General features: G+C 41.3%; 3 protein-coding genes across 3 annotated transcripts; all 3 read right to left on the bottom strand.

Annotated features, from left to right (window-relative positions):
* Window positions 1-1,167: 1,167 nt before the first annotated feature.
* Window positions 1,168-5,368, bottom strand: smim13 (small integral membrane protein 13). Its single transcript, XM_056400074.1, has 2 exons — window positions 4,878-5,368; window positions 1,168-2,933 (listed from the first exon to the last, which is right to left on the bottom strand). Exons 1-2 carry the CDS (start codon window positions 4,951-4,953, stop codon window positions 2,740-2,742), a joined length of 270 nt encoding a protein of 89 aa, XP_056256049.1. The 5' UTR covers window positions 4,954-5,368; the 3' UTR covers window positions 1,168-2,739.
* A 2,914-nt stretch (window positions 5,369-8,282) lies between these two features.
* zc3h12ab (zinc finger CCCH-type containing 12Ab) lies at window positions 8,283-16,456 on the bottom strand. Its single transcript, XM_056398462.1, has 6 exons — window positions 16,327-16,456; window positions 14,874-15,406; window positions 11,948-12,087; window positions 10,414-10,648; window positions 10,205-10,305; window positions 8,283-9,738 (listed from the first exon to the last, which is right to left on the bottom strand). Exons 2-6 carry the CDS (start codon window positions 15,350-15,352, stop codon window positions 8,777-8,779), a joined length of 1,917 nt encoding a protein of 638 aa, XP_056254437.1. The 5' UTR covers window positions 15,353-15,406; window positions 16,327-16,456; the 3' UTR covers window positions 8,283-8,776.
* Window positions 16,457-19,088: 2,632 nt separating this feature from the next.
* LOC130184002 (involucrin-like) lies at window positions 19,089-21,894 on the bottom strand. Its single transcript, XM_056399738.1, has 3 exons — window positions 21,712-21,894; window positions 20,220-21,495; window positions 19,089-20,087 (listed from the first exon to the last, which is right to left on the bottom strand). Exons 1-3 carry the CDS (start codon window positions 21,744-21,746, stop codon window positions 19,089-19,091), a joined length of 2,310 nt encoding a protein of 769 aa, XP_056255713.1. The 5' UTR covers window positions 21,747-21,894.
* Between the last annotated feature and the right edge of the window lie 1,395 nt (window positions 21,895-23,289).

The following is a 23,289-nucleotide window of genomic DNA, read 5'->3' on the forward strand; positions in this document are numbered from 1 at the left end:
TCTAAAGGACCAGAGCCGGTCTGCAGAGGGATTAGACTGGAGTCATGTGGATATGTGGGTGTTAATATTTATTTTATTTTCAGTATTTTATCATCTGCTTTTGTCTCTGAATTCCACTCAAAAACAAAACAGCTGCAGTTTGTTCCACAGTAAAAATATTATACAAAATAAAACTAATTTTAACTCGTTTTGTTCTACAGATCTGAGTCTTATTAACCATCAAACACCAACAGACTGTCTTTTATTTTAAATTAGCCTTGTGAGACATTTTAAACCAAAGACTTTATACTCACCTGTGGTGGAGGAAGTATTGCTTCCATAAATCAAAGTCCTACATTCATAATTTCACTTCACTATAAACACCAAAGTTTTAGCAGCAACATGTTTCTATAGTATTAAAACTGATTCAATTAAAATGATTTGAAGTTCTAATGAGGCAACAGAAAGTTCCCTGTAACAGAGTTATATTATTATTACTAATTAACGTGTACTCTCACTGTAGCGTTTCAGCTGGATGAGGTGGAATAATAAGAACTAAATATATGCAGCATATTTCATTAATGTTGCTTGTATAATTGTGATGGTAGAAGTATAAAGTACCACAAAATATACAAGTACCTAAAACATGAACTCATGCACAAAACATTTACTTCAGTAACTGTAGTTAGTTACTGCTCACAAACACAGAAACATGAGGAGCTGTTACCTTCAGGCTGGATGCTGTTTTTCTATCAGTGCGATGCTGAAACCTGGTGGTCAAATGGAGGAAGGATGTCAGCAGCTGAAACCTGTCAAGTACAATGACTTTAAAGAGCTGAGCAGTTTCATGTTGGTTTACAGCGTGAAAAGCAGGATTTCATCCATTATCAACAACAACGTGATTATCCACATGACCACGTCTGAACCACATTTATCTGTTTTTCTCCAAGAAATAGAAAAAGCTGCTCATTCTCACATTTGAGAAACAACAAACACTTAATACTCAAAATAGATGCAGATTAATTTACTGTAACGATCATAAAAATATCAGCTAGTTAAAATATGGTTATTTCCATGTGTTTATACAGAATGAGGTCAAGAAGGGAACTTTGTGTATATCAAAAAAGACTGAACAATCAATCACACGTTCACTACAATGACTTTTCCTCAAACAGAACGGGACAGAGCTCAACATGTTCATGACATTATTTATTTGAAGCTACTGCTCCTCTGAAGAAAACAAATCACTGCTGATAAAAAGGTGCCAGATTCACAAATGTTATACCTGGAGGGAAACTATATCACATACATATTGGTTAAACCTGGTCAGCTTTGTCCTGTGACGGACACAAAGCTGCTGTTGAGGCCGGGTCACGAACAGTGGACGCCATGTAGACAGGCACAGGTACAGACAGAGGCACGGGGAGGGAGGGGCTTCTGTCGCTCAGCTGACTCAACACTTCCTCTGACTCTTCAAGTACGAGTCGATAAAAAGGTAAAACAGAAAAAGTCACATCTCACTCGTTATTCGTCTTCTTCCTTGAAGGCATTTTCTTTCTACGAGGCGCACAGATGGTAAAAATAATAATAATTATTATTATAATATCTCCATAATACATAGAGAGGTTCACTGTTCCAAGAAAAAACTAAATGACAGCATAAACGTCCTTTCATTGCACTTCATTGTGTTTTAAAGAAAATAAAGTTGTCAGTTTCAGGTTTGAGTTCATCTTCAGTTGTTGAACTGATGCAAACGAGCTCAGAGTTTAATAGTTATCTGTGAACCTCTGCAAAAATACACAAGGACGTGAACATGGAGAATCAAAACATCTGTTTGTCACAGCTCCACAGAGGAGGACACAGCTCCACAGAGAAGGAGACAGCTCCACAGAGGAGGACACAGCTCCACAGAGGAGGACACAGCTCCACAGAGGAGGACACAGCTCCACAGAGAAGGACACAGCTCCACAGAGGAGGACACAGCTCCACAGAGGAGGACACAGCTCCACAGAGAAGGACACAGCTCCACAGAGGAGGAGACAGCTCCACAGAGGAGGAGACAGCTCCACAGAGGAGGACACAGCTCCACAGAGAAGGACACAGCTCCACAGAGAAGGACACAGCTCCACAGAGAAGGAGACAGCTCCACAGAGGAGGAAACAGCTCCACAGAGGAGGACACAGCTCCACAGAGAAGGACACAGCTCCACAGAGGAGGAAACAGCTCCACAGAGGAGGACACAGCTCCACAGAGGAGGACACAGCTCCACAGAGAAGGACACAGCTCCACAGAGGAGGAAACAGCTCCACAGAGGAGGACACAGCTCCACAGAGGAGGAGACAGCTCCACAGAGAAGGACACAGCTCCACAGAGGAGGACACAGCTCCACAGAGGAGGAGACAGCTCCACAGAGGAGGAGACAGCTCCACAGAGATGGAGACAGGAAGCAGCTCGGCCGTCCCTGGTGCAGGGTAACCAGAGGACAGTGAGTGACTCAGACTCAGAACTCGTGACTGTACATAATTAAACATAATTAAACATATGAACATAAAGAAATGGACAGCAGTGAACATTAATGGCTTTTCCCTTTGAAGCCAGGAGATCTGCCTGGTCAGTTTAAAGTGTCCTGGTGGGGGTGGGGGGTTGGGGAGGGTCCTTGTGTAGTGTAGTTCACAGGGTCAGTGGGAAATGTCTCTGATGGTCACACAGGACATTTGTAGAGGGCTGACGAGGAGCCATGGTGAGACAGGTCAGGATGAACTATGAGGAGCTCTCTGGGGGGGCGACTCTTTGGCGTGCGGCGGTCTTGGGCCGATTTCGAGTTGCGGCGTTCGCTGTACGTTCAGTCTTGGTTTCGGACGGCTGGGTTTCGGCCTGGGGGGTTCCAGTGTCCCCAACAAGTTCACGCAGGAACTTGAACTTGGACAGGAAGAGCTGCCACACTACGTACCACCCTGAGGGGGAAAGGAGGGAAACGGTCAGGCTTCATAAAGGAACTGTTGAAACCAGCTTCATTTATTAGATCCAGAGACATTCAGAGCTGAGCATGTGTTTACCTGAGAGATAAAACCCACCAACCTTTGAGAAACACAGAAAACACTTACTGCTGATTTCAAGGAATTTCAAAAACAGTACAATTTCCAAAATAGTTACTGATTCATTTTCTGTCAATCACCAATTGATCAATCAACTCATCATTGCAGGTCTACACTGCACAGTAATTCATATTTTTGATCCAATCCCAAAGTGTAACTGTCTCCTAATCCAAACTAAGACAGTAGCTACAAATGACACATTCTTACTCAACTGGTAAAACTTAAACTAAAACAAAACACAATATTTGTCAATATTAATGTTGCTTTTATATTTTCGTACAAAATGAGACAAGGAGATATGTAATTGTACATAATGTCAGCTGCAATGATTAACTGATTAGTCAATAGACAGAAAATAAATCAGCAACTATTTTTATTCAGATTTATCGTTTTCCAAACATTTGCTGGTAAAAGCTTCTCAAAAGTGACGATTAGCTGCTTTTCTTTGTCTTATCTGATTGTAAACTGAATATTTTTGTTTCTTGATCAAATTAAATTAAATTTGAATACATTACCTTGGAATTTGGGAGATTATAACATGTTTCACTATATTCTGACATTTTAAAGACAAAGTTATTAACTGATTAATCAAGAAAATAACTGGCAGATTGATAATGAGAATAATCATTAGTTGCAGCCTAACCCTAACCAGAAGAGTCTTATAGCATTGTACAGAAAACAGCTGCTTTACTAATTGTAATGTGTATAATGTAATTTTAAAGCAATTAGCACCAACATTTAATATTTAACTGTTTTTCTGGGTACAGGAGCTATTTCGCCCCACGTATTTATTTTTATTTATCTTTCTCTTTGTGGCTTATTGGATTAAATTGCGTAAAGTATTTATTTTTTCTCATTTATGAAAAGATTAAATGATTAAATAGCGTTATTGTATATATTAGTTTTGTGTTGGTTGTTGTGCATGGTAGGGGTTGTATTGTGTTTTGTGAGTATGAATGATATGGATATGTATTGATGTATCTGTTGTTACTGAAGTATTGTTTATGAATTTAAGGGGACCCCAGGAAGAGGAGCCATTGTTATAGCACAGTAACTAATGGGGATCTAACTGAATAAATAAAAAGAATTTCCCTGCTCCACTTGCACCTGATCACCTGGATCAGATGAGTCCAGGTAAAAGCTGATCAGGTGTAGACAGAGGAGGGAGGGGAACTGAGGCTGAAAACATTTTTCATGACATAACATTTTAAAGTGAAGATACAGCACCTCATAAAGACTTAATGCAGTTTAGATTCTTATCTATCACAGTATGCCCTTCACTCTGCAGCATTAAACAATGAGCCAAACATGAAGAAGCATCTTCTCAGGTGAGAGGAACAAGGAGCAAAGTTAAGGGATAAATAAAAACTATCATGACACTGTTTTTAAATAAATCCTCACTTTACTTTTAGTGCCTAAACACTTTGCTCCTGCAGATTCATCAGTTTGTCTGGACAGAGGATACATGACACATGATGGTGACTAACAGAAACCTTCTCCTCAGGGTCTGAAGATTAGTGACTGTCTGTAGAGGAGGCACAGAGGAGCAGCCATGATGATCTGACTTCTCATGACTAAAATAGAAACTCTTAACTGAAATCTAAACAGGTCACAGACTGTCAGTCCAGTCTGACACGAGGAAACATTAAAGGAGCAGTTCCACATTTAGGAGGAAACTGTTTCTCTCTGAGTCCACCTTCAGTTCATGTCTTTGTTACTGCTGCCTCTTATTAGCAATCCATGAGTCACAGACAGATTACAGACAGATGAGTCATCGATTAAATGTGTTGTCTCTAAACTCACCAAACAGCATGAAGAGCAGCGCACACACCAGAGTGGCCACAATGACCAGCAGCGTGAGCCCGACACTCTGCCACATCTTAGCTTGACTTCTGACGACAGAGACACCAGCATTAACGGCGGGAGGACGGTGTTTTTCTGCTTCCCACAGTCACACAGAGAACAGTTTCCCACCCGGCAGCTGAGTTACAGAACCAGCCGAGACCAGGGAGAGAGAAACAAACAGCAGCACATCGCAAACTCACACCAGCGTGTCTGCTAGCGTGTAACTAGCTAGTTAGTTAGCTAGCGGGTTGACGACCGGAGCCGCAGTAGTTTCACAGACGGTCCCCTGTAGCATTAGCTTACGTTAGCTAACGTTAGCCGGTCACAGCAGGTTAAAGTCCTTCTTCTACGAGCTACATCACTGCGACATGTAACAGTTAGCTCTCACTGGCGACACAGCACAACACGAACTGGGTTAACACAACAAAGTCAGCGTCATGAAGCCGACTCAGACTGCGACTGCGCAGAGTACAGCTGACTTCTGGGTAATGTAGTTGATTTCAAATTTCAGCTTTTTTTTCAAATGCTTTATTATTTAAAAACATTTTCCATCTTACCAAAACAAATAAAAACATGGAGTAAAATATGAACAATACATAAAAATAAAATAAACACAATAAAAGGTATAAATAAAGATCATGAAACAAAAACAATAAAAGTATTTCAAAACAACAGAAGGACAAATTTAATCTTGAATTTAGTTTTACCTGGTGCCTCTCTGTTACAGAAATAGTTTGTTGATGCAAACAAATATTTCACATTTCACATCAATAAATAAAAGTCAGAGACATTGTTGTTACTATGAAAAACAAAATGTGTTCAGAAAAAGAAATGAGGTCTGCACCAAACCTTCAAAGTAACAGCTGTTAAAACCAAATGATAATGATTCTATTTCAAATCGGCAAAATGTGCATAAATGAGGAATACCAATATATTTAGCTGTGAAATAATGTTTCTGTTTTCCACTTTATTTTATATTGAAATTCTCACATTTCATTTTTTTTCATGTTAAATTTGTTTTCTTCTTCTTTTATCTTTTTTTGTTTTTGAACAAAATGTCATTTCTTCATCAGTCCAGCAGGAGGAGTCATCATCAAACCTTTGAGTTACATGTTTTCCAATGGCAGCAGAGAGCAGCTCATGATGTCACATTTGCTGCCTTATACTTAGTTTCCATGTTAACAAAGCTGCTGAGGCATAATGGGAAGGCAGAGGAGTTTGTGACATGACGTAGACTCAGTGTTCACCTCCACCTGTCTGTCACTGTCTGTATCTGTAGAAACAGCGGGTCCTGGCGTGTTGTATGTATCCTCCCATTTGTCCCAGCCTCAGTATTTGCATATTAAGGTGCAGAGAGAACATGAGTCATGCTGCGAGATGGAATTTAAAACATGTGCAAGGTGAAGAGTGAGTCCAGCCATGTAACTGAGACACTCTAGGACTCTGTTGTCTCTTCTAGTTTATTGCTCTCATGTCTGATCATGTTGCTGTGGAACTGTTTGTTCACACATCAACTTCAAAAGTGTCAAAGTTGTGTTTGCAGCGTACAGAAGTATTACAGTTCAGCTGTGTCAGTATAAAAATATGAATTTGATTGAATGATCCTTTACAGAGAAGGCCTATTCTATATTACTGGAAAATAATTACTGATATATTAACATGTAAGCAGCATTTTAATGTTACAGCAGGTTGAGGTGGATTTTATTTATTTATTGCACACTGTAACTCATAGTGATACATCAGTGATATGTGAATAAATGTACTTGGTTTCCACCACTGATAAAATCACATGAAATCATAATATATTTTTACATATACACGTACATATAACACATGTTCGTAGCATGTTAAAAGTTCATTGCCTTTTTTGATCAATCAGTTATTACTATTTATTAATAATTTTATTTCCTGTTTGACTCTGTTATTTTAAACACTAAACATTTATTTTATCTGATGTTATTTACACTGTGTTGAAATTAAACAGGAAGACATTATGTGTGTGTGTGTGTGTGTGTGTGTGTTATCTTATTCAACATCAATACACTGCAGTGTCAGCAGGGAAAGTACAGTTAGAGCAGATCAATGGAAAACTGTTTCCATCGATGAGTCATAAACACTTCAGTCAGAGGTTTTTTCCCTCCGGCAGCTTGTTGCTGTTTGTTCAGTGTAACATTATCTGATTTAAATTCAACACGTGCCTCAAACACTGTGGATGGACGTCAGTGTTACGTTCTTCATTAAAACCATTTAAAAAAACGCTGCTACACTGTCTCATTTAAATCTAAACTGAAATCTTTCCTTTTTAGCCATGCTTTCCAATCCTGAAACTACAGAAGTGCTCCTCGTCTCTTAGACTTTGGTTTGTCTCTGTGTATATGAATGGAGATGAGACTGAAACGTTTAGTTCTGCTGCAGAAGAAAGAATGTGGCTTGGTGGAGAACAAGTTGTAACAGCTCATGTTTGTTTTAATCTGCTCCAGCTGTGACCTGTGGACTGTGATCAGATATATAAATATATATAAATACTCCACCTGTCTGCATCTGGTCACTGATTAAATTATTAACTCTACTTTTACTAACTGTTCTTACATTTAAATGACCTGTGCTTCACTTTAGTGTCTCCACTGTGTTTATACATCTACATTTATGTAACTATAGTTACAAACACATGCTGTAATAAATTTTACATATTCTGACTAAAGAACCAGCTCCACACAATAAAGAACAATGCATTAGTAACAATGATCTATTTATATATAATAAGCTACATAATGGTTTTTATCAGAAATAAAAAACTTAAATCATATTAAATATATGTTTTCAACTGTCGGTTGAAAAACAATTTAAGAAATGGTCATTTGTGTTTTTCACTATTATCTGACATTTTGTAAAAAACAAACCATTAATCAAATAATGAAGAAATAACTGGCAAATTATAAAATAATAAATAATGTCTAGTATCTATCTCAGCTCAGAGACACAAAACAAGCTTCAGGTATGAAAATCACTTTCAAGTGTCTGGTTAATAATACAAAGGGTTTAGTGTGTGTCAGAAGGGCTGAGCAATATGAACAAACTATTATTATTATAACAAATGCAAAAGCATTAAATTAAATAAACACAACTGGGAATATAAAAGATTATGAGCTTGTTTTTGGTTTCAAATCTCGTCTGTGAGATTAATCATTTTATTTAATGTTATTAATTGTGCATTACAATAACAAACCTTTATTATTATTTCATCATGACACATTAATTGAATGGCTGGTTCAGGTTAATTATGACCCCAACCGACGCTGTATCTGGCTGTGAGTGTAAATGGTGACAGTGCCAATATGACACAAAAAGACATTTATACATTCATCTGATCCATGTCACTTTATTCACTCAGTGATCACTTTAATAGGTACAACTGGACAATCTAACACAATAACAGCTACAGAACTCATAATGTTCAAATGTTTTTGTGTAAATTCAATTATATTCATTTCTGAGGTCAGAGTTAGAAAAGGTGTTGTAATTAATACTAAACATGTAATTAAGTAACACCTCTATGACTCGTCATCATTAGTTGTATTAGACTGAACCTACCTCAGTGAACACTGACTTAACCCTTTAACCTCAAGTGACGTGAACTCAACTTTTCTTTTTACATTTTTTAATAAAGATACAATTTGTATCAACTGATTTTTGCCTCTTATTTGACCCAGTTCACTGAAGCAACATTCAAATACAAATTATAACAAGGTGGATACCACAATACAAAACACACAAACTCATGTTTATCACAGTTTCTCTTCAGTCTTCTTACTGCAAGACTGGGTTCAGACTGGACCGGTCTAATGTCTGGACTGGTCTCATCTCAGAGACCGGTTCTGACCCTGCAGCATGAGGATCTCAGCGACGAGCATCTGTGGATCCATCATGTGAGGAAACATGTCCATGGCCGTGTCGACCAGGTGTGCACTGAAGATGGCGAGGAGCTTCTTTCGGACCACCTCTCTCTCCTCCCTGCTGGGACTCGGTTCCCACTGTGAGCGCTCCCCCGGCTGGCTGCGGACCGCTGGACGTCGCCCCCCGAACGGATCCGACCAGAACATCTGCTGCTGGCATTCGTGGACTCTGCTGTGCTGGAAGTCTGTCGGCTGGCTGTAGGCAGGCACACTGAGCGGGTACAGCCCGTAGCCCTGGTACTGAAGGGGGCCGTAGGGGGCCATGTCAGAGCTGAGGCTGCTGACCGGCTTGATGCTGTGAGGCTGGTTGTGGTGCTGGAAGGCTGGTAAAGGAGGACCATGTGAGCAGCAGCTGCAGGGGGCGCTTGTTGGGGGGCAGTACTGGGGTCGGGCACTGTGGTTCCGCTGGCAGCTCCTGAACGTCGGCCTGTACTGATGATCACACTGGTTCCACGCAGCCTCCTTTAGCTGACTGTCTATGGAGCCTAGACCCGAGTCCAGCTGCTCCTGAGAGCCGCCGCCCTGCCCGGAGCTGTGGTCACAAGACGAGAGCTGGCTGGGCTTCTCCTTCCTCGATGCGGTCCTCCTGCTGGAGCGCTGACTTGGCTTCACCTGAGCTACTTGTTCATGTTTATGATCCTTCTTCACAGAGCCGCTCTCATGTCCCAGAGTCAGTTTCTTGGCCATGTCCTCCACCAGCAGGAGGCTCTGTCCGGGCTGAAGACTGGAGCGAGCTGAAGGTTGTTTCTGAGCAGGTGAAGGGTGTTTGGTGTTTTCACGAAGCTCGTCAGCTACTGAGCGACTCGACTGTTTGGCTCGTTCAGGGTGGTGGAATTTACATTTGACTCCGTACGTACATTTCTTTCCTGAAAGACGAACAATCAGTTTACGGCTGTTAGTTGTAATCTAACCCTAACCATAATAGCTGTTAGCTGTTAGCTTACCCTACTACAATATCAGATTCCTCATCTTAAAGCATCACAGCAGTTGTTTGGTTTGGTTTGATTCACTACAAATATCATCACAGTTAACTAACTGCTAATGTAGCTGTGCTTTAACAAGACATTGGAACTTTTAGCTCAAGGCTAATGTCAGCATGCTAACATGCTATATTGTTTACAATGTTCAACATTTTAGTTTTTTGTGCTAGTATGCTAAAGTTTGCTGATCGTGGTTCCAGAGGAAAAGAGAATCACTAAAGTCATTAGGATTCATCCTCTGGGAACCATGAATGTCTGTACTATATTTTATAGCAGTGGTGGACTCTGCTGTTAGTGTGGCTGAGACCATTAAACCTGAACCAGGTGTCAGTCTCTGCTGACGTTCTCTCACCATAAGGACACTGCTGTTTCTTCTGAGTCTTGGGAAACCTCCGCAGGAAGTTCTCCAAGGTCGGTCCATGTCGACCCAGAGGATCGTCAGGAGGCATAAACCTGATCAGGTGAAAACATCAGTCTAACGTAGGACTGACTCATCATTGATCTGTGTTATGTGAATAAAGCTGGGGGGGGGTGGGGGGGTGTCGGGGGGGCAGGACTCACTTGTTGTTAACAAAGGAGTACATGAGCAGCCTCTCCTCAATGAAGCGTTTCCACTCCGGCTTCTCTCCCTGAAGGTCTCGGTACATGTCGTTGGACACGATGATACCGTCAGTGTCGAAGGCCAGTTTCACAATGAAGAGGTCGTCATTACAGACCACACGTTTACCTGCGAAGCGCCGTGACGGTGTGAAGACCAGGATCTTCTTCCTCTCCAGGTCTCGCAGAATGTGCTGATCTGGAAACAAACGTAAAGTAGCATAAGGTTTTTTAAACTCTTGAAACAGGTTGTGAACCTACACTGACATGTCTTCACCTTTTAAGTTGATATGGTGGATTTAACAGTAAACAGTTGTTTATTTACAATTATGAAGCAAATATCATTTGAAGTTATCTTCCTGGAAGCTGGTACAACATTCAGTCTCTTTAAGCTCTGCATTTGGTCTCCACCAACTCCTGAGGGAAATATGTGGCTCTTTATAACAAATAATGAATCTATAATGAGCTGAGAGTCACTATTAAGTAGTAAAGCTGAAGGCAGCTGCTGAGTCAGTGAATATCCTCTGTAGCGTCATTAATACTTTCTCATGGTTGTTATAAAAATACAGATTATAGCCACCAATAAAGACTCATTACATTTCATACACAATCTTAATTATAATTTTTCAGCTGCATTTCAGTTTGTGTGGAAACCTGTTAATTATTTACTAAGAGACCTAAATATACATCGTCCTCAAACCGTTTATCAGCCTGAGAAATCTGCTTATCTACATGAAGCTGCAGCAGAAACAGCCGCTTCCAAATGTAGGCCACCAACAGGCTGTTTAAAAAACCAACCGGCTGTTAGAATCACCAACAGTGACACTTATATTGTTTGTTTTTTTCACAAACCACTGGAAACCCCCCCAGTTTAATCTTTTGAGTCGTAGCTAAAGATTAAAAAACAACAGTACATGGGTTTTTCCCACTGAGGGTAAAACAGCTGAGTGTGTAAACACGTCCTGCTCTTTCATGTGTCTGAATATGAGCTCTGGAATTTTATAACACTTTCAACATGGCTGCAAATCATTATTTTTGTTATCAATTATTAATCATCAGTTTCTCCATTCATTGTTCAGCTTATAATATATCTCTACATTATAGTGAGGGATTCCAGCATTCACTCTTAAAAAAATATTTTAGCGGAACACAAGTTTATATTGAAACTCCTTTTGTCCAACCAACAACACTGAAGATATTTAGTTCACGATAGAAAACAGAGAATTCTCACGTCTGAGAAGCTGAAAACTTATATTTTTGCTTTTTTTCTACCATTTTGATTGAAAAATGACAAGAAATGAAATAGTCCAGCAGTCAGCTCATCAACTGATCAAAAATTCATTTTAGCTCTAATTTCAAACGTGACAAAAAAGAAGAAAATGATTTTGATTTTTTTTTTTTTTAAATCACAGAAATGAATGAAAAGCTCATAGCGTCCCTCCACACCTTGATGTCATGTAACAATGAGCACAGGTGAAACAGGAAGTGTGTGTCGTACCTGTGATGGGAGCATCCGGCCGAGGCTGCTCCTTCCTCCACGAGGGAACAAACACAGTGACGTCAGTGTGGCCTCGGTCCAGGAAGAAGTTCACACTCAGCTGGATTCCCAGACACGAGAACACTTCCTTGTTCCCGTGGCTGAAAGAAAACATGGAAACGAGTGAAAGTCAGAAACTAAAACATTAACGATTAAAAAGTGACTGAGATCTTCACTGAACCAGTTCACGACAACGACTGAAGTGTCACAGCTCCTATCAGTTCACCTCATCTCTACATTTATCATGGAAATGACAAGAGTCTGAAACAAGCTGAGCTTCGTTTCCTCAAGGAAACTATGATTATAGATAAAGATTATAATCATTATAGATGATTATTTTCTAAATTCAGAGAAAGGACAAAAGCCAACAGGCTTGATCCCTTTGAAACCCTTTTGAAACAATCTTTCTGTGCCGGTCTTCAAGGAAACACATGTGCTCTGATTTGCATACTGGAGCAGCGAGTTCACAACATGCCTGTACGGGCGTGCCCGTCTGCAGAGGACACAGGGGGGTGTACACACTCTGAATGTTTCTCACACATCATTCTGTCACATCTCTCCTCCTCCAGCTGTGTGAGCATGTCTCAATGTGAGCAGGTGAATGAGATCAGCCTCCAGCTCTCAGCAGAGTCTGGCCCCGTTCGACATGGTGTTAACGTAGTCTGCATTGATCAGATCACAGTGATCAGCTCTGAATGTGTCAGTTCCAACCTGATGCATCTCGATTGACCACTTGTGATCGGATCTCACTTCCTGCTTAATATGAAAATAAACAGGTATGTGTTGTTTTTAGCCAATCAACAGACGGGTCTGTTGTCAATGTGCTTGTCTTTGTTTGTGGGTGAGAAAGAGAGAGAGAGAGAGAGAGAGAGAGAGAGAGAGGGGTTGAGTGAATTAATGAGCTGCTCACAGCTCTACAGAGAAATGAAGTTTGATACATTTGAAACAGCAAAATATTTTCTGTTCATTATAAACTATGTTGGGATGAATCCTTATCCTTCAGAGGACGTCAGAAGAGGAGGCGGTCCCTCAATGTGGCCCAGGAAGCGTTCACGTTCACACTGTTAAAAGAATGTGGACACATGTGGTCCAGACCCCTGAATGTGGTCTAAGTGAACTTAGGGCTGACCACTTGTGATTGGATCACCTGAGACGGAGGTTAATACCAGGTCTGAAGAGGTCTGAAGAGGTCTGGACAGGACCTCTGACTGACTCCAGATCACACCATCCCAGACACAGTGAAGCTGTCACTGTCTTTAGCGTTTGTCCTCTGAGTTAAAGTCGGTGACGTAAATTCATTCTTAAACACAGAGCTAAGAACAAAGAACTCATTTTTCGTTTGAGTTTAGTGCCAATTAGCAAATGTTAATTCTAACACACTGTTCACCTTCTGAAGATCAACATGTTAGCATATTTATTGCAACCTTGCTAATGTTAGCATGAATACAGTCTCCAGCTGCTGGCACTGACTGTTAAAACACAGCTACATGTTTGGCAGAACGTTAATGTAATTTAAAGTATGATGGTAAATGTAACATATGTGAGTTGATGAGCTGAATCATGTGACTTATAATGATAAATAATATGATGCTTTAAAATGAAGAAAACAGATTTTTTTGAACACATACACTAAAAAGCTAAACATTAGCATGTGAGCGATGTCCTTGTGAGAACGTTAGAAAGCTAACGTTAGCATTTAAGTAGCCGACTCTATTGGGCCAAATATAACACCATATATGTTTTAGAAAAATTGGGGGTCATACTGTATTTGTTTGTTGTATATAAAACACATATATAGTAATAAGTAAAACAGCAGCATGTTAACGCCAACATTAGCATTTAGCTCAAAGTACGGCTGTGACAAAGTGCAGTGTCACAGAGTTGCTGATCTTGTTTTTACTGTTATAATTAGTATTATTATTATCATTATCATCATCATCATCATTATTATTATTAGCTGTAGTTGTGGATATTGCTTATAACATGTATGACTTAATTAGTTATTCATGTTAAAATCCTGTTTTATTTAAGTTAAATGAAGAAAATAAAGGCCAAGTTAATGTTTTACTGATATGAATGAGACAGCTGAAAGCTTCATGTCACATTTAAAAACCACAATCACAGAAACTGGATCTTCACACACAAACTATCAGATGGATCAGAGTCAGTGAAGATAAAGCTCTTCTCTGTTTTCAGCAACATTTCACCTCAACAAAAAGGAAACTGATTAAACTGAACAAACTCAGAGTGAATCACTGGCTGACAGATTAAACATGAGAAAAGTTCTTGTCTGTTTAAGAGACTTTGAATCAAACAACTAAAAGGTGAAACTGTGGAACTGTGGAAAGAAAAAAAAACAGCTGGGAAAAGAAAAAAAAAAAGAAAAAACAGTATTTCTAAAACTATGAGCAACTGTTAAAGAGTTAAAGCAGGAGAAACGCTGTTACTATGGCAACTGATTGTTTTCATTATAGATTAATCTGTCAGTTATTTCTTTATTATTGATGAGTGTTTCCCAAACAAGCCTAACAATAAATGCTTATTTTTATTATCAATTAATCTGCTGAATATTTTAAACATTGTTTCTATAAAGTGTCAGAAATCTGCAGTTTACCATCAAGAAAAGCAGTAAATATTCATATTTGACACAAAAAATGACTTAAACAATTATTTGAATATCAAAAAAGTTGCCAATTCATTTTCCATTGATCACGTAATTGATTGACCAATCATTCAGCTCTAAATGATATGAAACAGAAAAAAAGCATCAAATCCTCTCATTTAAGAAGAAAGAAGAAGTGAATTTTGGGAAATTTTGCTTGAAACAATAAAATTCCTGTCAATCCATAAATCGATCATCTAATCGATGAGCTCAGGAGTTTCTCACCTCATGGCCACGTTGCTGCCGTCTATTACCACGGGTCTCAGGGCGTCTTCATCCTCACTGTTGTCCTCTCTGCTCGAAGGAGCCGCTGCAGGAACAGGAAGCTGCAGGGTCGGACCTGCCGCCTGGACGTCCCCTCTGGGAACCAGCACTGACATTGTGGTCACCGGCCCCGGCTTGGCATCCCGACGGGCCCCGATCCTCACCAGCTCCCCCAGAACCTTATCTGTGTCCATTTTGGGGCCGAACGTCTGCTGGACGGCCTGAACCTGAGCCGTGGAGTAACCCAGCTTGTGGAAGAAGTCCATCTCCAGGTCCTGGGGGTCCGGGGTGGGTTCAGGGTCACCAGGGTACATGTTCTCAGAGGAAGGACAGGGGGAGGTTTTAAGGGGATGAAAGATCCATGCAGGAGAGTTCAGACAGGTTGAGGTGGTGAATTTACTCCAGGGGTGAACAGAAGGAAAAACAACAACAGTTTTCATCTCTTCTTCCTCAGTTTCATCTTCCGCTCCTCGTCACTGATCCTGAGTCCAGTCCTGAGAGACACAGCAGTTTCTAATGATGCAACACTTCTATAACAGCTAAAACAATCGCTGAATCAATTCATCGATCAACAGAAAACCTGAAGTGAAAGAAGTTTTAGAGACTTTGCTTCAGTAAAAGCAGCAAAACTAAAATTTAAAACTACTTTGCATTAAAACCTTATTTCAGTCCAGTGATTTATTATCAGCAGAACGTAATTTAAAGTTTAAAAATAAAAAGCACTCACAGCTACTTAGTATGGGATCATTATTATTAAAGCAGCATTTATAGTTTGTATTGTAGAGTTCAGTAGAGCCATTTTTTTTTTTTTTACCAATCTTATATATTATTACCACTGGAGGCTTTTATGAGGCCAAAGTTGACTTAAGATGTTTTCTTTTATCAGTCCGACATCTCAAAAAGATTCATACACAAAACTGAGAAAATCAGTAAATCTTCACATTTGACAGGAAACAGAGAATTTCAGTTGAAAAATGAAATGAAAAGTGAAAATAAGTGTTTCAGTTTGCTTCTCTGTAAACTGATCCGCTATGATATATATAGTTATTAAATCCACCTGCTGGAAACGTGCAGATTTAATCTACAACTGCGCCAGGTGAGAACACCTGGTGAGAAGACCTGGAGCAGGTGCAGGTTTACCTGGGTCAAAGTGCAATCTAGAATAAACTAATTGGAGGAATATCAGAACATGAACCACTGTGATTAAACTTTAGAAAACTCTTTTACAAAATAAAAGTATATACAGAGGGAGAAGTGAGAGAGGAAAGAATCGATTGTTTCGACGTATAAATGAATAATAGTGAAACTGTTTCTCAGTCTGTGTTTTATCAGTTCACAGGGAGCAAACTTTAAGTTCAAAAAGTCGCTGCTGCTGTTTCTGCCTCAGCTTCAACAGAAGAAGAGATGAACTCACCTGAGTCTGAGTCAGTCAAACCTCTGTGTGTTTCAGTCTGTCGCTGCTGAGCTCTGTGATCCGTGTCGTCAGCTTCTCGTAGATCTGTGGTCCGGGACAAGGAAGTTGTTTTTCCCTTTTCCTGACATCAGCGAACCGACAGCGACGCATGAGGAGGTTTGTCCGAGTCACGTGATTCCGGTAAAAACTCTTCTCACAGCAGAACCTCACAGTAGAACCTCACATTACCGTGTCCGTCCGAATCGATCAAAGAATCGATCAAATAATTATAAACAATAAATTTCATACTAATATTTAATGTTTATGAAGCTTATTGGGAAATGATTATATAATAAAATAATACATTTAAAACAGATTTACAGGCGTGATTACTTCTAAAGAACTGCACCGTAAATAAATAAAGTTTTTGTAAACCCAATTTTGTTAAATACACTGAGCAGTACTGCAGTGTCCATATTATTTCCTTTATTTCATGGCCACCAGGGGGCGCCAAGACAAAAAAGATTGTGTGTCCCATATTCATGTCACTTGTTTGTGTGTATTAGTAATAAGTGTGTAGAGTCTTGATGAGGTACATTTACTGAGTAAAATACACAATGCAAACACAATAAGGGCTAAAATCATAATTTTCAATTTCAAAGGAATAATTTGACATTTTGGGAAATATAGTTATTTGTTAGTTATACTCAAGAGTTAATGAGACTTGTTAAAAGGTCTTCTATAGATAGTCTTACTAATTAACACACATTAACTTTATGTATTAACTAGAATGACGCTCATTGGAGCACATACATACATCATGTCTCTGATGATTTATGAATCTCATAATCTCATAAAGCATTTCTATCACAGCCCTGCCCCTCTTATATAGTGTATTTTGTTCATTTGTTTGTTTATTGAAAATATATATATTTTTTTAAAACCTAAAAGCTCCAATTATTATTATTTGTTTGATTAAATTACTGGTTTTATAGTTGTATATAAGCAGCGGACTGTTTTTGTCACATGGATGATCAAGGATCAAATTAATAACAGTTAAGATATGAAGTAGGATCTATTAACTGTAGACTGCCACAGATATTAAGTTAATACTATTGTTTATGTAAGATAAATTATTTCTACTATGTCAGAGTTCATGTATTGCTTTGAAAAGGGTGGCTGGTTTGATCTGTTGTCTTTAGCTGTCTTTAGTGATGATTCATTCGTCACTATGGCTCTTTAAAAAACCATTATGTGGGTTTGTGAGGTCTGAATACATGAACTCCTAACTATGGATGTGAATATTAGAGAAAATTAGAAAATTAAAAGAAGGATCTGTCTGGTCTCAAACATTATTTATGTTTTCTAAAGAAAACACCACGAGTTTCCTTTATTTGATTTCAGAAAACATTTAATTTAGTGTAAATTTCTTACTCTCTACCCTGTGTGACAGTTGGGCTTTCTCCACTGTGGTTTTGGCTTCCGCTCCACTTGAAGAGGGATCTTGGGCAGAACAGCTGGATGAGACTCAGGCACTTCTGCAGGCATGGTGTCTGGTGGATTTATCAGGTGTGGTTTATGCTCTGCTGACTCAGGTTCACCTTTGTTTGTGGTAGGTGACTCATGTGATTCTGTAGTATGATAAGGTGTTGTGTGTGGAAGAACAGAAGGTGGACCAGGCACTGCCTCAGCTGAAGTATTAGAATCCAGCACAGGCATTGTTAAGGCTGGTTCAGACGTCGCTTCTGACCAACCAGAGGTTGTTGAGTCTTCTGCAGGAGCTGGTTTGGCTGATGTTTCTGAATTTGGCCCAGAGGTAGTTTCTGATTCTGCAGGAGCTGGTACGGCGGTTGTTTCCGACTCTGGCCCAGAGGTTGTTGAGTGTTCTGCAGGAGATGGTTCAGCAGTTGTTTCTGATTCTGCAGGAGCTGGTACGGCGGTTGTTTCCGACTCTGGCCCAGAGGTTGTTGAGTGTTCTGCAGGAGATGGTTCAGCAGTTGTTTCTGATTCTGCAGGAGCTGGTACGGCGGTTGTTTCCGACTCTGGCCCAGAGGTTGTTGAGTGTTCTGCAGGAGATGGTTCAGCAGTTGTTTCTGATTCTGCAGGAGCTGGTACGGCGGTTGTTTCCGACTCTGGCCCAGAGGTAGTTTCTGATTCTGCAGGAGCTAGTACGGCGGTTGTTTCCGACTCTGGCGCAGAGGTTGTTTCTGATTCTGCAGGAGCTGGTTCGGCAGTTGTTTCCGATTCTGGCCCAGAGGTTGTTTCTGATTCTGCATGAGCTGATTCAGCGGTTGTTTCCGATTCTGGCCCAGAGGTAGTTTGTGATTCTGCAGGAGCTGGTACGGCGGTTGTTTCCGACTCTGGCGCAGAGGTTGTTTCTGATTCTGCAGGAGCTGGTTCAGCAGTTGTTTCCGATTCTGGCCCAGAGGTTGCTTTTGATTCTGCATGAGCTGGTTCAGCAGTTGTTTCCGATTCTGCAGGAACTGGTTCTACAGTTGTTTCTGACTCTAGTCCAGAGGTTGTTGAGTTTTCTGCAGGAGATGGTTCAGCAGTTGTTTCTGATTCTGCAGGAGCTGGTTCGGCTGTTGTTTCCGACTCTGGCCCAGAGGTAGTTTCTGATTCTGCAGGAGCTGGTACGGCGGTTGTTTCCGACTCTGGCGCAGAGGTTGTTTCTGATTCTGCAGGAGCTGGTTCAGCAGTTGTTTCCAATTCTGGCCCAGAGGTTGTTTCTGATTCTACATGAGCTGGTTCAGCAGTTGTTTCCGATTCTGCAGGAACTGGTTCTACAGTTGTTTCTGACTCTGGTCCAGAGGTTGTTGAGTCTTCTGCATGAGCTGGTTCTGCAGTCGTTTCCAACTCTGGCCCAGAGGTTGTTGAGTCCTCTGCAGGAGGTGGTTCAGCGGTTGTTGAGTCTTCTGCAGGAGCTGGTTCTGCAGTCGTTTCCGACTCTGGCCCAGAGGTTGTTGAGTCCTCTGCAGGAGGTGGTTCAGCGGTTGTCGAGTCTTCTGCAGGAGCTGGTTCTGCAGTCGTTTCCGACTCTGGCCCAGAGGTTGTTGAGTCCTCTGCAGGAGGTGGTTCAGCGGTTGTCGAGTCTTCTGCAGGAGCTGGTTCTGCAGTCGTTTCTGACTCTGGCCCAGAGGTTGTTGAGTCCTCTGCAGGAGGTGGTTCAGCGGTTGTCGAGTCTTCTGCAGGAGCTGGTTCTGCAGTCGTTTCCGACTCTGGCCTAGAGGTTGTTGAGTCCTCTGCAGGAGGTGGTTCAGCGGTTGTCGAGTCTTCTGCAGGAGCTGGTTCTGCAGTCGTTTCCGACTCTGGCCTAGAGGTTGTTGAGTCCTCTGCAGGAGGTGGTTCAGCGGTTGTCGAGTCTTCTGCAGGAGCTGGTTCTGCAGTCGTTTCCGACTCTGGCCTAGAGGTTGTTGAGTCCTCTGCAGGAGGTGGTTCAGCGGTTGTCGAGTCTTCTGCAGGAGCTGGTTCTGCAGTCGTTTCCGACTCTGGCCTAGAGGTTGTTGAGTCCTCTGCAGGAGGTGGTTCAGCGGTTGTCGAGTCTTCTGCAGGAGCTGGTTCTGCAGTCGTTTCCGACTCTGGCCTAGAGGTTGTTGAGTCCTCTGCAGGAGGTGGTTCAGCGGTTGTCGAGTCTTCTGCAGGAGCTGGTTCTGCAGTCGTTTCCGACTCTGGCCTAGAGGTTGTTGAGTCCTCTGCAGGAGGTGGTTCAGCGGTTGTCGAGTCTTCTGCAGGAGCTGATTCTGCAGTCGTTTCCGACTCTGGCCCAGAGGTTGTTGAGTCCTCTGCAGGAGGTGGTTCAGTGGTTGTTGAGTCTTCTGCAGGAACTGGTTCTACAGTTGTTTCTGACTCTGGCCCAGAGGTTGTTGAGTCCTCTGCAGGAGGTGGTTCAGTGGTTGTTGAGTCTTCTGCAGGACCTGGTTCTGCAGTCGTTTCCGACTCTGGCCCAGAGGTTGTTGAGTCCTCTGCAGGAGGTGGTTCAGCGGTTGTTGAGTCTTCTGCAGGAGCTGGTTCTGCAGTCGTTTCCGACTCTGGCCAGAGGTTGTTGAGTCCTCTGCAGGAGGTGGTTCAGCGGTTGTTGAGTCTTCTGTAGGAGCTGGTTCTGCAGTCGTTTCCGACTCTGGCCCAGAGGTTGTTGAGTCCTCTGCAGGAGCTGGTTCAGTGGTTGTTGAGTCTTCTGCAAGACCTGGTTCGACTGTTGTTTCTGACTCTGTTCCAGAGGTTGTTGAGTCTTCTGCAGGAGCTGCTGCGGCTGTTGTTTTCGAATCTTGCCAGGGTGTTGTTAAGTCTGGTGCAGGCACTCCTCCAGGTGTACTGTTTGGATCAGTTTCAGGTTTGCCCAGCTCTGATGTTGGAGATTTTGGCTTTCCACAATCGCATTGTTTTATTTGAATAATTTTTTTAATAAGATCAACGCTGGGAAAATTCATGCTTAAGACACCTAAACAACCTTGGTTTAAGGAGCTTTTCATATGTTGCACCACAAAGTCATAAAGCTGTTTATTAATTGTTTGAGCCAACCATTTCGGACTTTTAAAACGTGATGCTGCAATGTCAGTCAGCACAATGTGATGATCACAGAGGTGTGGCTTCAGTTTCCTGATTTTGTCTTCTGCATTGATTAGCCGGTGATTTTCAAAAAACAATGAAAATGAATTTTTTGCTCCAGGACGGAAAGTGTCACTCTGGAGAAGAACAATCTTTCCTCTTGCCTGCTGCATGTTTGGTACTGACAACCCAGTCCATATTTTATTTCTATTCTTTTCAATCACTTTCTTCATCAATGTTACAACTTTCCCCTTGAAAACCCCATGCAGTGTTACTTTAAGCAGCACAGTCTCACTACTGTGGACATTTAAGAAGTTGAAAATGATCCTGAGGGCTTCATCAAATCGAATGTGTTGTGAAAGAATCCAGTGACTATCCCAGATATAAATATCTTCTTGGGTCTGCAACCAAATACCAGCATGCACGTCAAAAAACCTGAGTCCCACTTTAAGTTGCTTGTCCAAGGTCCAAACTTGACATTTAGCAAGTGGTCCTCCATATAATGATAAGCTTCCATGTGTTCCAGGTATGGAGATAGCAGAGAGTGGAGTCTCATCAGGTATAGACTTCATCCAGCCTGGGTTATAGAGCCTTGGATCTATGGTTGGGTTATCATTGAAACCTGAACCTGAACAGCAGGTTATTCTGGTGGAGGGAAAAAATGATACCTTCTAAATCAAATATTTTTTAACAAAAAAATTCAACAACAGAAAAAATTTTATATTGTTGTTGTTCACCAACAAGTAAAAAGAAATATTTCCTGGATTTGTTGACTAACAATAATAAGTGATGTGATGATGCAGAATAAACAAACATAGTGAGAAAAATATAATATAATCAGCATTATTATGTTCAACTTACACAGAGAGAAGCCAGAGGTAATGATAGATCTCCATAATCAGGCTGATGGCTGCTCCGGTGAATTCAATCAGGATTTATCAAACTCTCTTTTAGATTATTTACATCTTAGTCTCAATGATCGATTTGTAAAGTTTCACCTTTAAAAGCTTCAAACTGTGAACGAGACAAATAGACAGACGTCTCCCTGTGAGTCAGCTGCTGTAACAGTGAGCGTAAAGATAGAGCCTCATTTTCATATTTCTACTTTTTAATCTTGCGTTTAGAGTGAGGAGAAAGAGAGAGAGAGATAGAGAGACAGAGAGAGAGAGACAGAGAGAGTGAGAGAGAGAGAGAGAGAGAGAGAGACAAAGAGAGAGAGAGAGACGGTGGGTCGGACATTGTAAAAGAGGTGAGTGATGAATAGACGATATCGTAACTTAGTCAAATGTGTCTTCAGGTTGTTCACAGTTCATCTACATTCACTACATGACAGTCAGTGACATCACAACATCCGTGTTGGCAGTTAGATAGATGGATACTTTATTTATCCCATAGGGGAAATTCATGTCTCCCTTAGCTCATTGTTGATCATATTAATAAAAAACAGTTAATAATAAATAAACAGTAATAATTAGATTAGTCCACTTCCTTTGGCTGAGGTTTTGTACAGCCTGATGGCAGCGGGAACAAAGGATCTCCTGAACCTCTCTGTTCTGCAGTGAGATGAGACGTTTGCTGCAGCTGCAGCTGCTTCTCTGTCCTGCCAGAACATTGTGGAGAGGATGGTTGGTATTTTCCAAGATGGCCTCTATCTTACATTGCATGCGTCTCTCCTCAACAGTCCTGAGTGAGTCCAGACTCCTGCAGCACAGACCCAGCCTTTTTGACCAGCTTGTCCAGTCTCCTTGTGCTCATGTCTGACATGCTGCTGCCCCAGCAGACTGCAGCATTAAAGAGTACACTGGCCACCACTGACTGATAAAACATGTGAGGCATTTCACTGCAGAAGTCAAAGGACCTGAGCCTCCTGAGGAAAAAGGGCCGGCTCTGCCCCTTCAGGTAGATGTCATCTGTGTTCAGGGACCAGTCCAGTTTACTGTCCAGGTGCACACCTAGGTATTTATAAGTGTGCACCACCTCAATGTCCTTCCCTCAAATGCTGACTCGCTGAAGTGTGGGCTGAGACCTCTGAAAGTCCATGACCATCTACTTGGTCTTGGAGGTGTTCAGGAGGAGGCAGTTTTTATTGCTCCATTCACTGAAGGCCATCTTCAGATCTCTGTACTCCTCTTCCTGCCCGTCCCTGATACACGCCACAATAGATGTGTCACCTGAGTATTTCTGGATGTGGCAGGAGTCGTAATAAAGTCGGCTGTATACAGGGTAAACAGAAACAGAGCCAGAACAGTTCCCTGTGGAGCCCCAGTGCTGCTCACCACTGTCCCTTACCCAGCCTGATGTACTGTGGTCGTCTTGTCAGGTGATCTATAATCCAGGACGTGAAGCAGGGATCCACCCCCATCCCTTCCAGCTTGTCTTTAAGAATGGGGGCACTTTATGATCAAAAATATGTGGACACCTTCGTCCACAGACCTTTGT

The sequence above is a fragment of the Seriola aureovittata genome, chromosome 16, assembly GCF_021018895.1.
Source record: "Seriola aureovittata isolate HTS-2021-v1 ecotype China chromosome 16, ASM2101889v1, whole genome shotgun sequence".
NCBI classification, from domain to species: domain Eukaryota; kingdom Metazoa; phylum Chordata; class Actinopteri; order Carangiformes; family Carangidae; genus Seriola; species Seriola aureovittata.

Bases quoted from the DNA above. Each gene is read 5' to 3' on its own strand.
- zc3h12ab (XM_056398462.1), bottom strand. From the start codon at position 15,352: ATGAAAACTGTTGTTGTTTTTCCTTCTGTTCACCCCTGGAGTAAATTC. The intron at 12,088-14,873 runs GTGAGAAACTCC...GTTTTCTTTCAG, and splicing joins GGCAGCAACGTGGCCATGAG to CCACGGGAACAAGGAAGTGT. The intron at 10,306-10,413 runs GTGAGTCCTGCC...TCACCTGATCAG, and splicing joins TACTCCTTTGTTAACAACAA to GTTTATGCCTCCTGACGATC.
- smim13 (XM_056400074.1), bottom strand. From the start codon at position 4,953: ATGTGGCAGAGTGTCGGGCTCACGCTGCTGGTCATTGTGGCCACTCTG. The intron at 2,934-4,877 runs GTGAGTTTAGAG...TTTCCCCCTCAG, and splicing joins GCTGCTCTTCATGCTGTTTG to GGTGGTACGTAGTGTGGCAG.
- LOC130184002 (XM_056399738.1), bottom strand. From the start codon at position 21,746: ATGGAGATCTATCATTACCTCTGGCTTCTCTCTGT. The intron at 21,496-21,711 runs GTAAGTTGAACA...TCCCTCCACCAG, and splicing joins TACCTCTGGCTTCTCTCTGT to AATAACCTGCTGTTCAGGTT. The intron at 20,088-20,219 runs GTCCTGCAGAAG...CACCTCCTGCAG, and splicing joins GGAAACGACTGCAGAACCAG to AGGACTCAACAACCTCTGGG.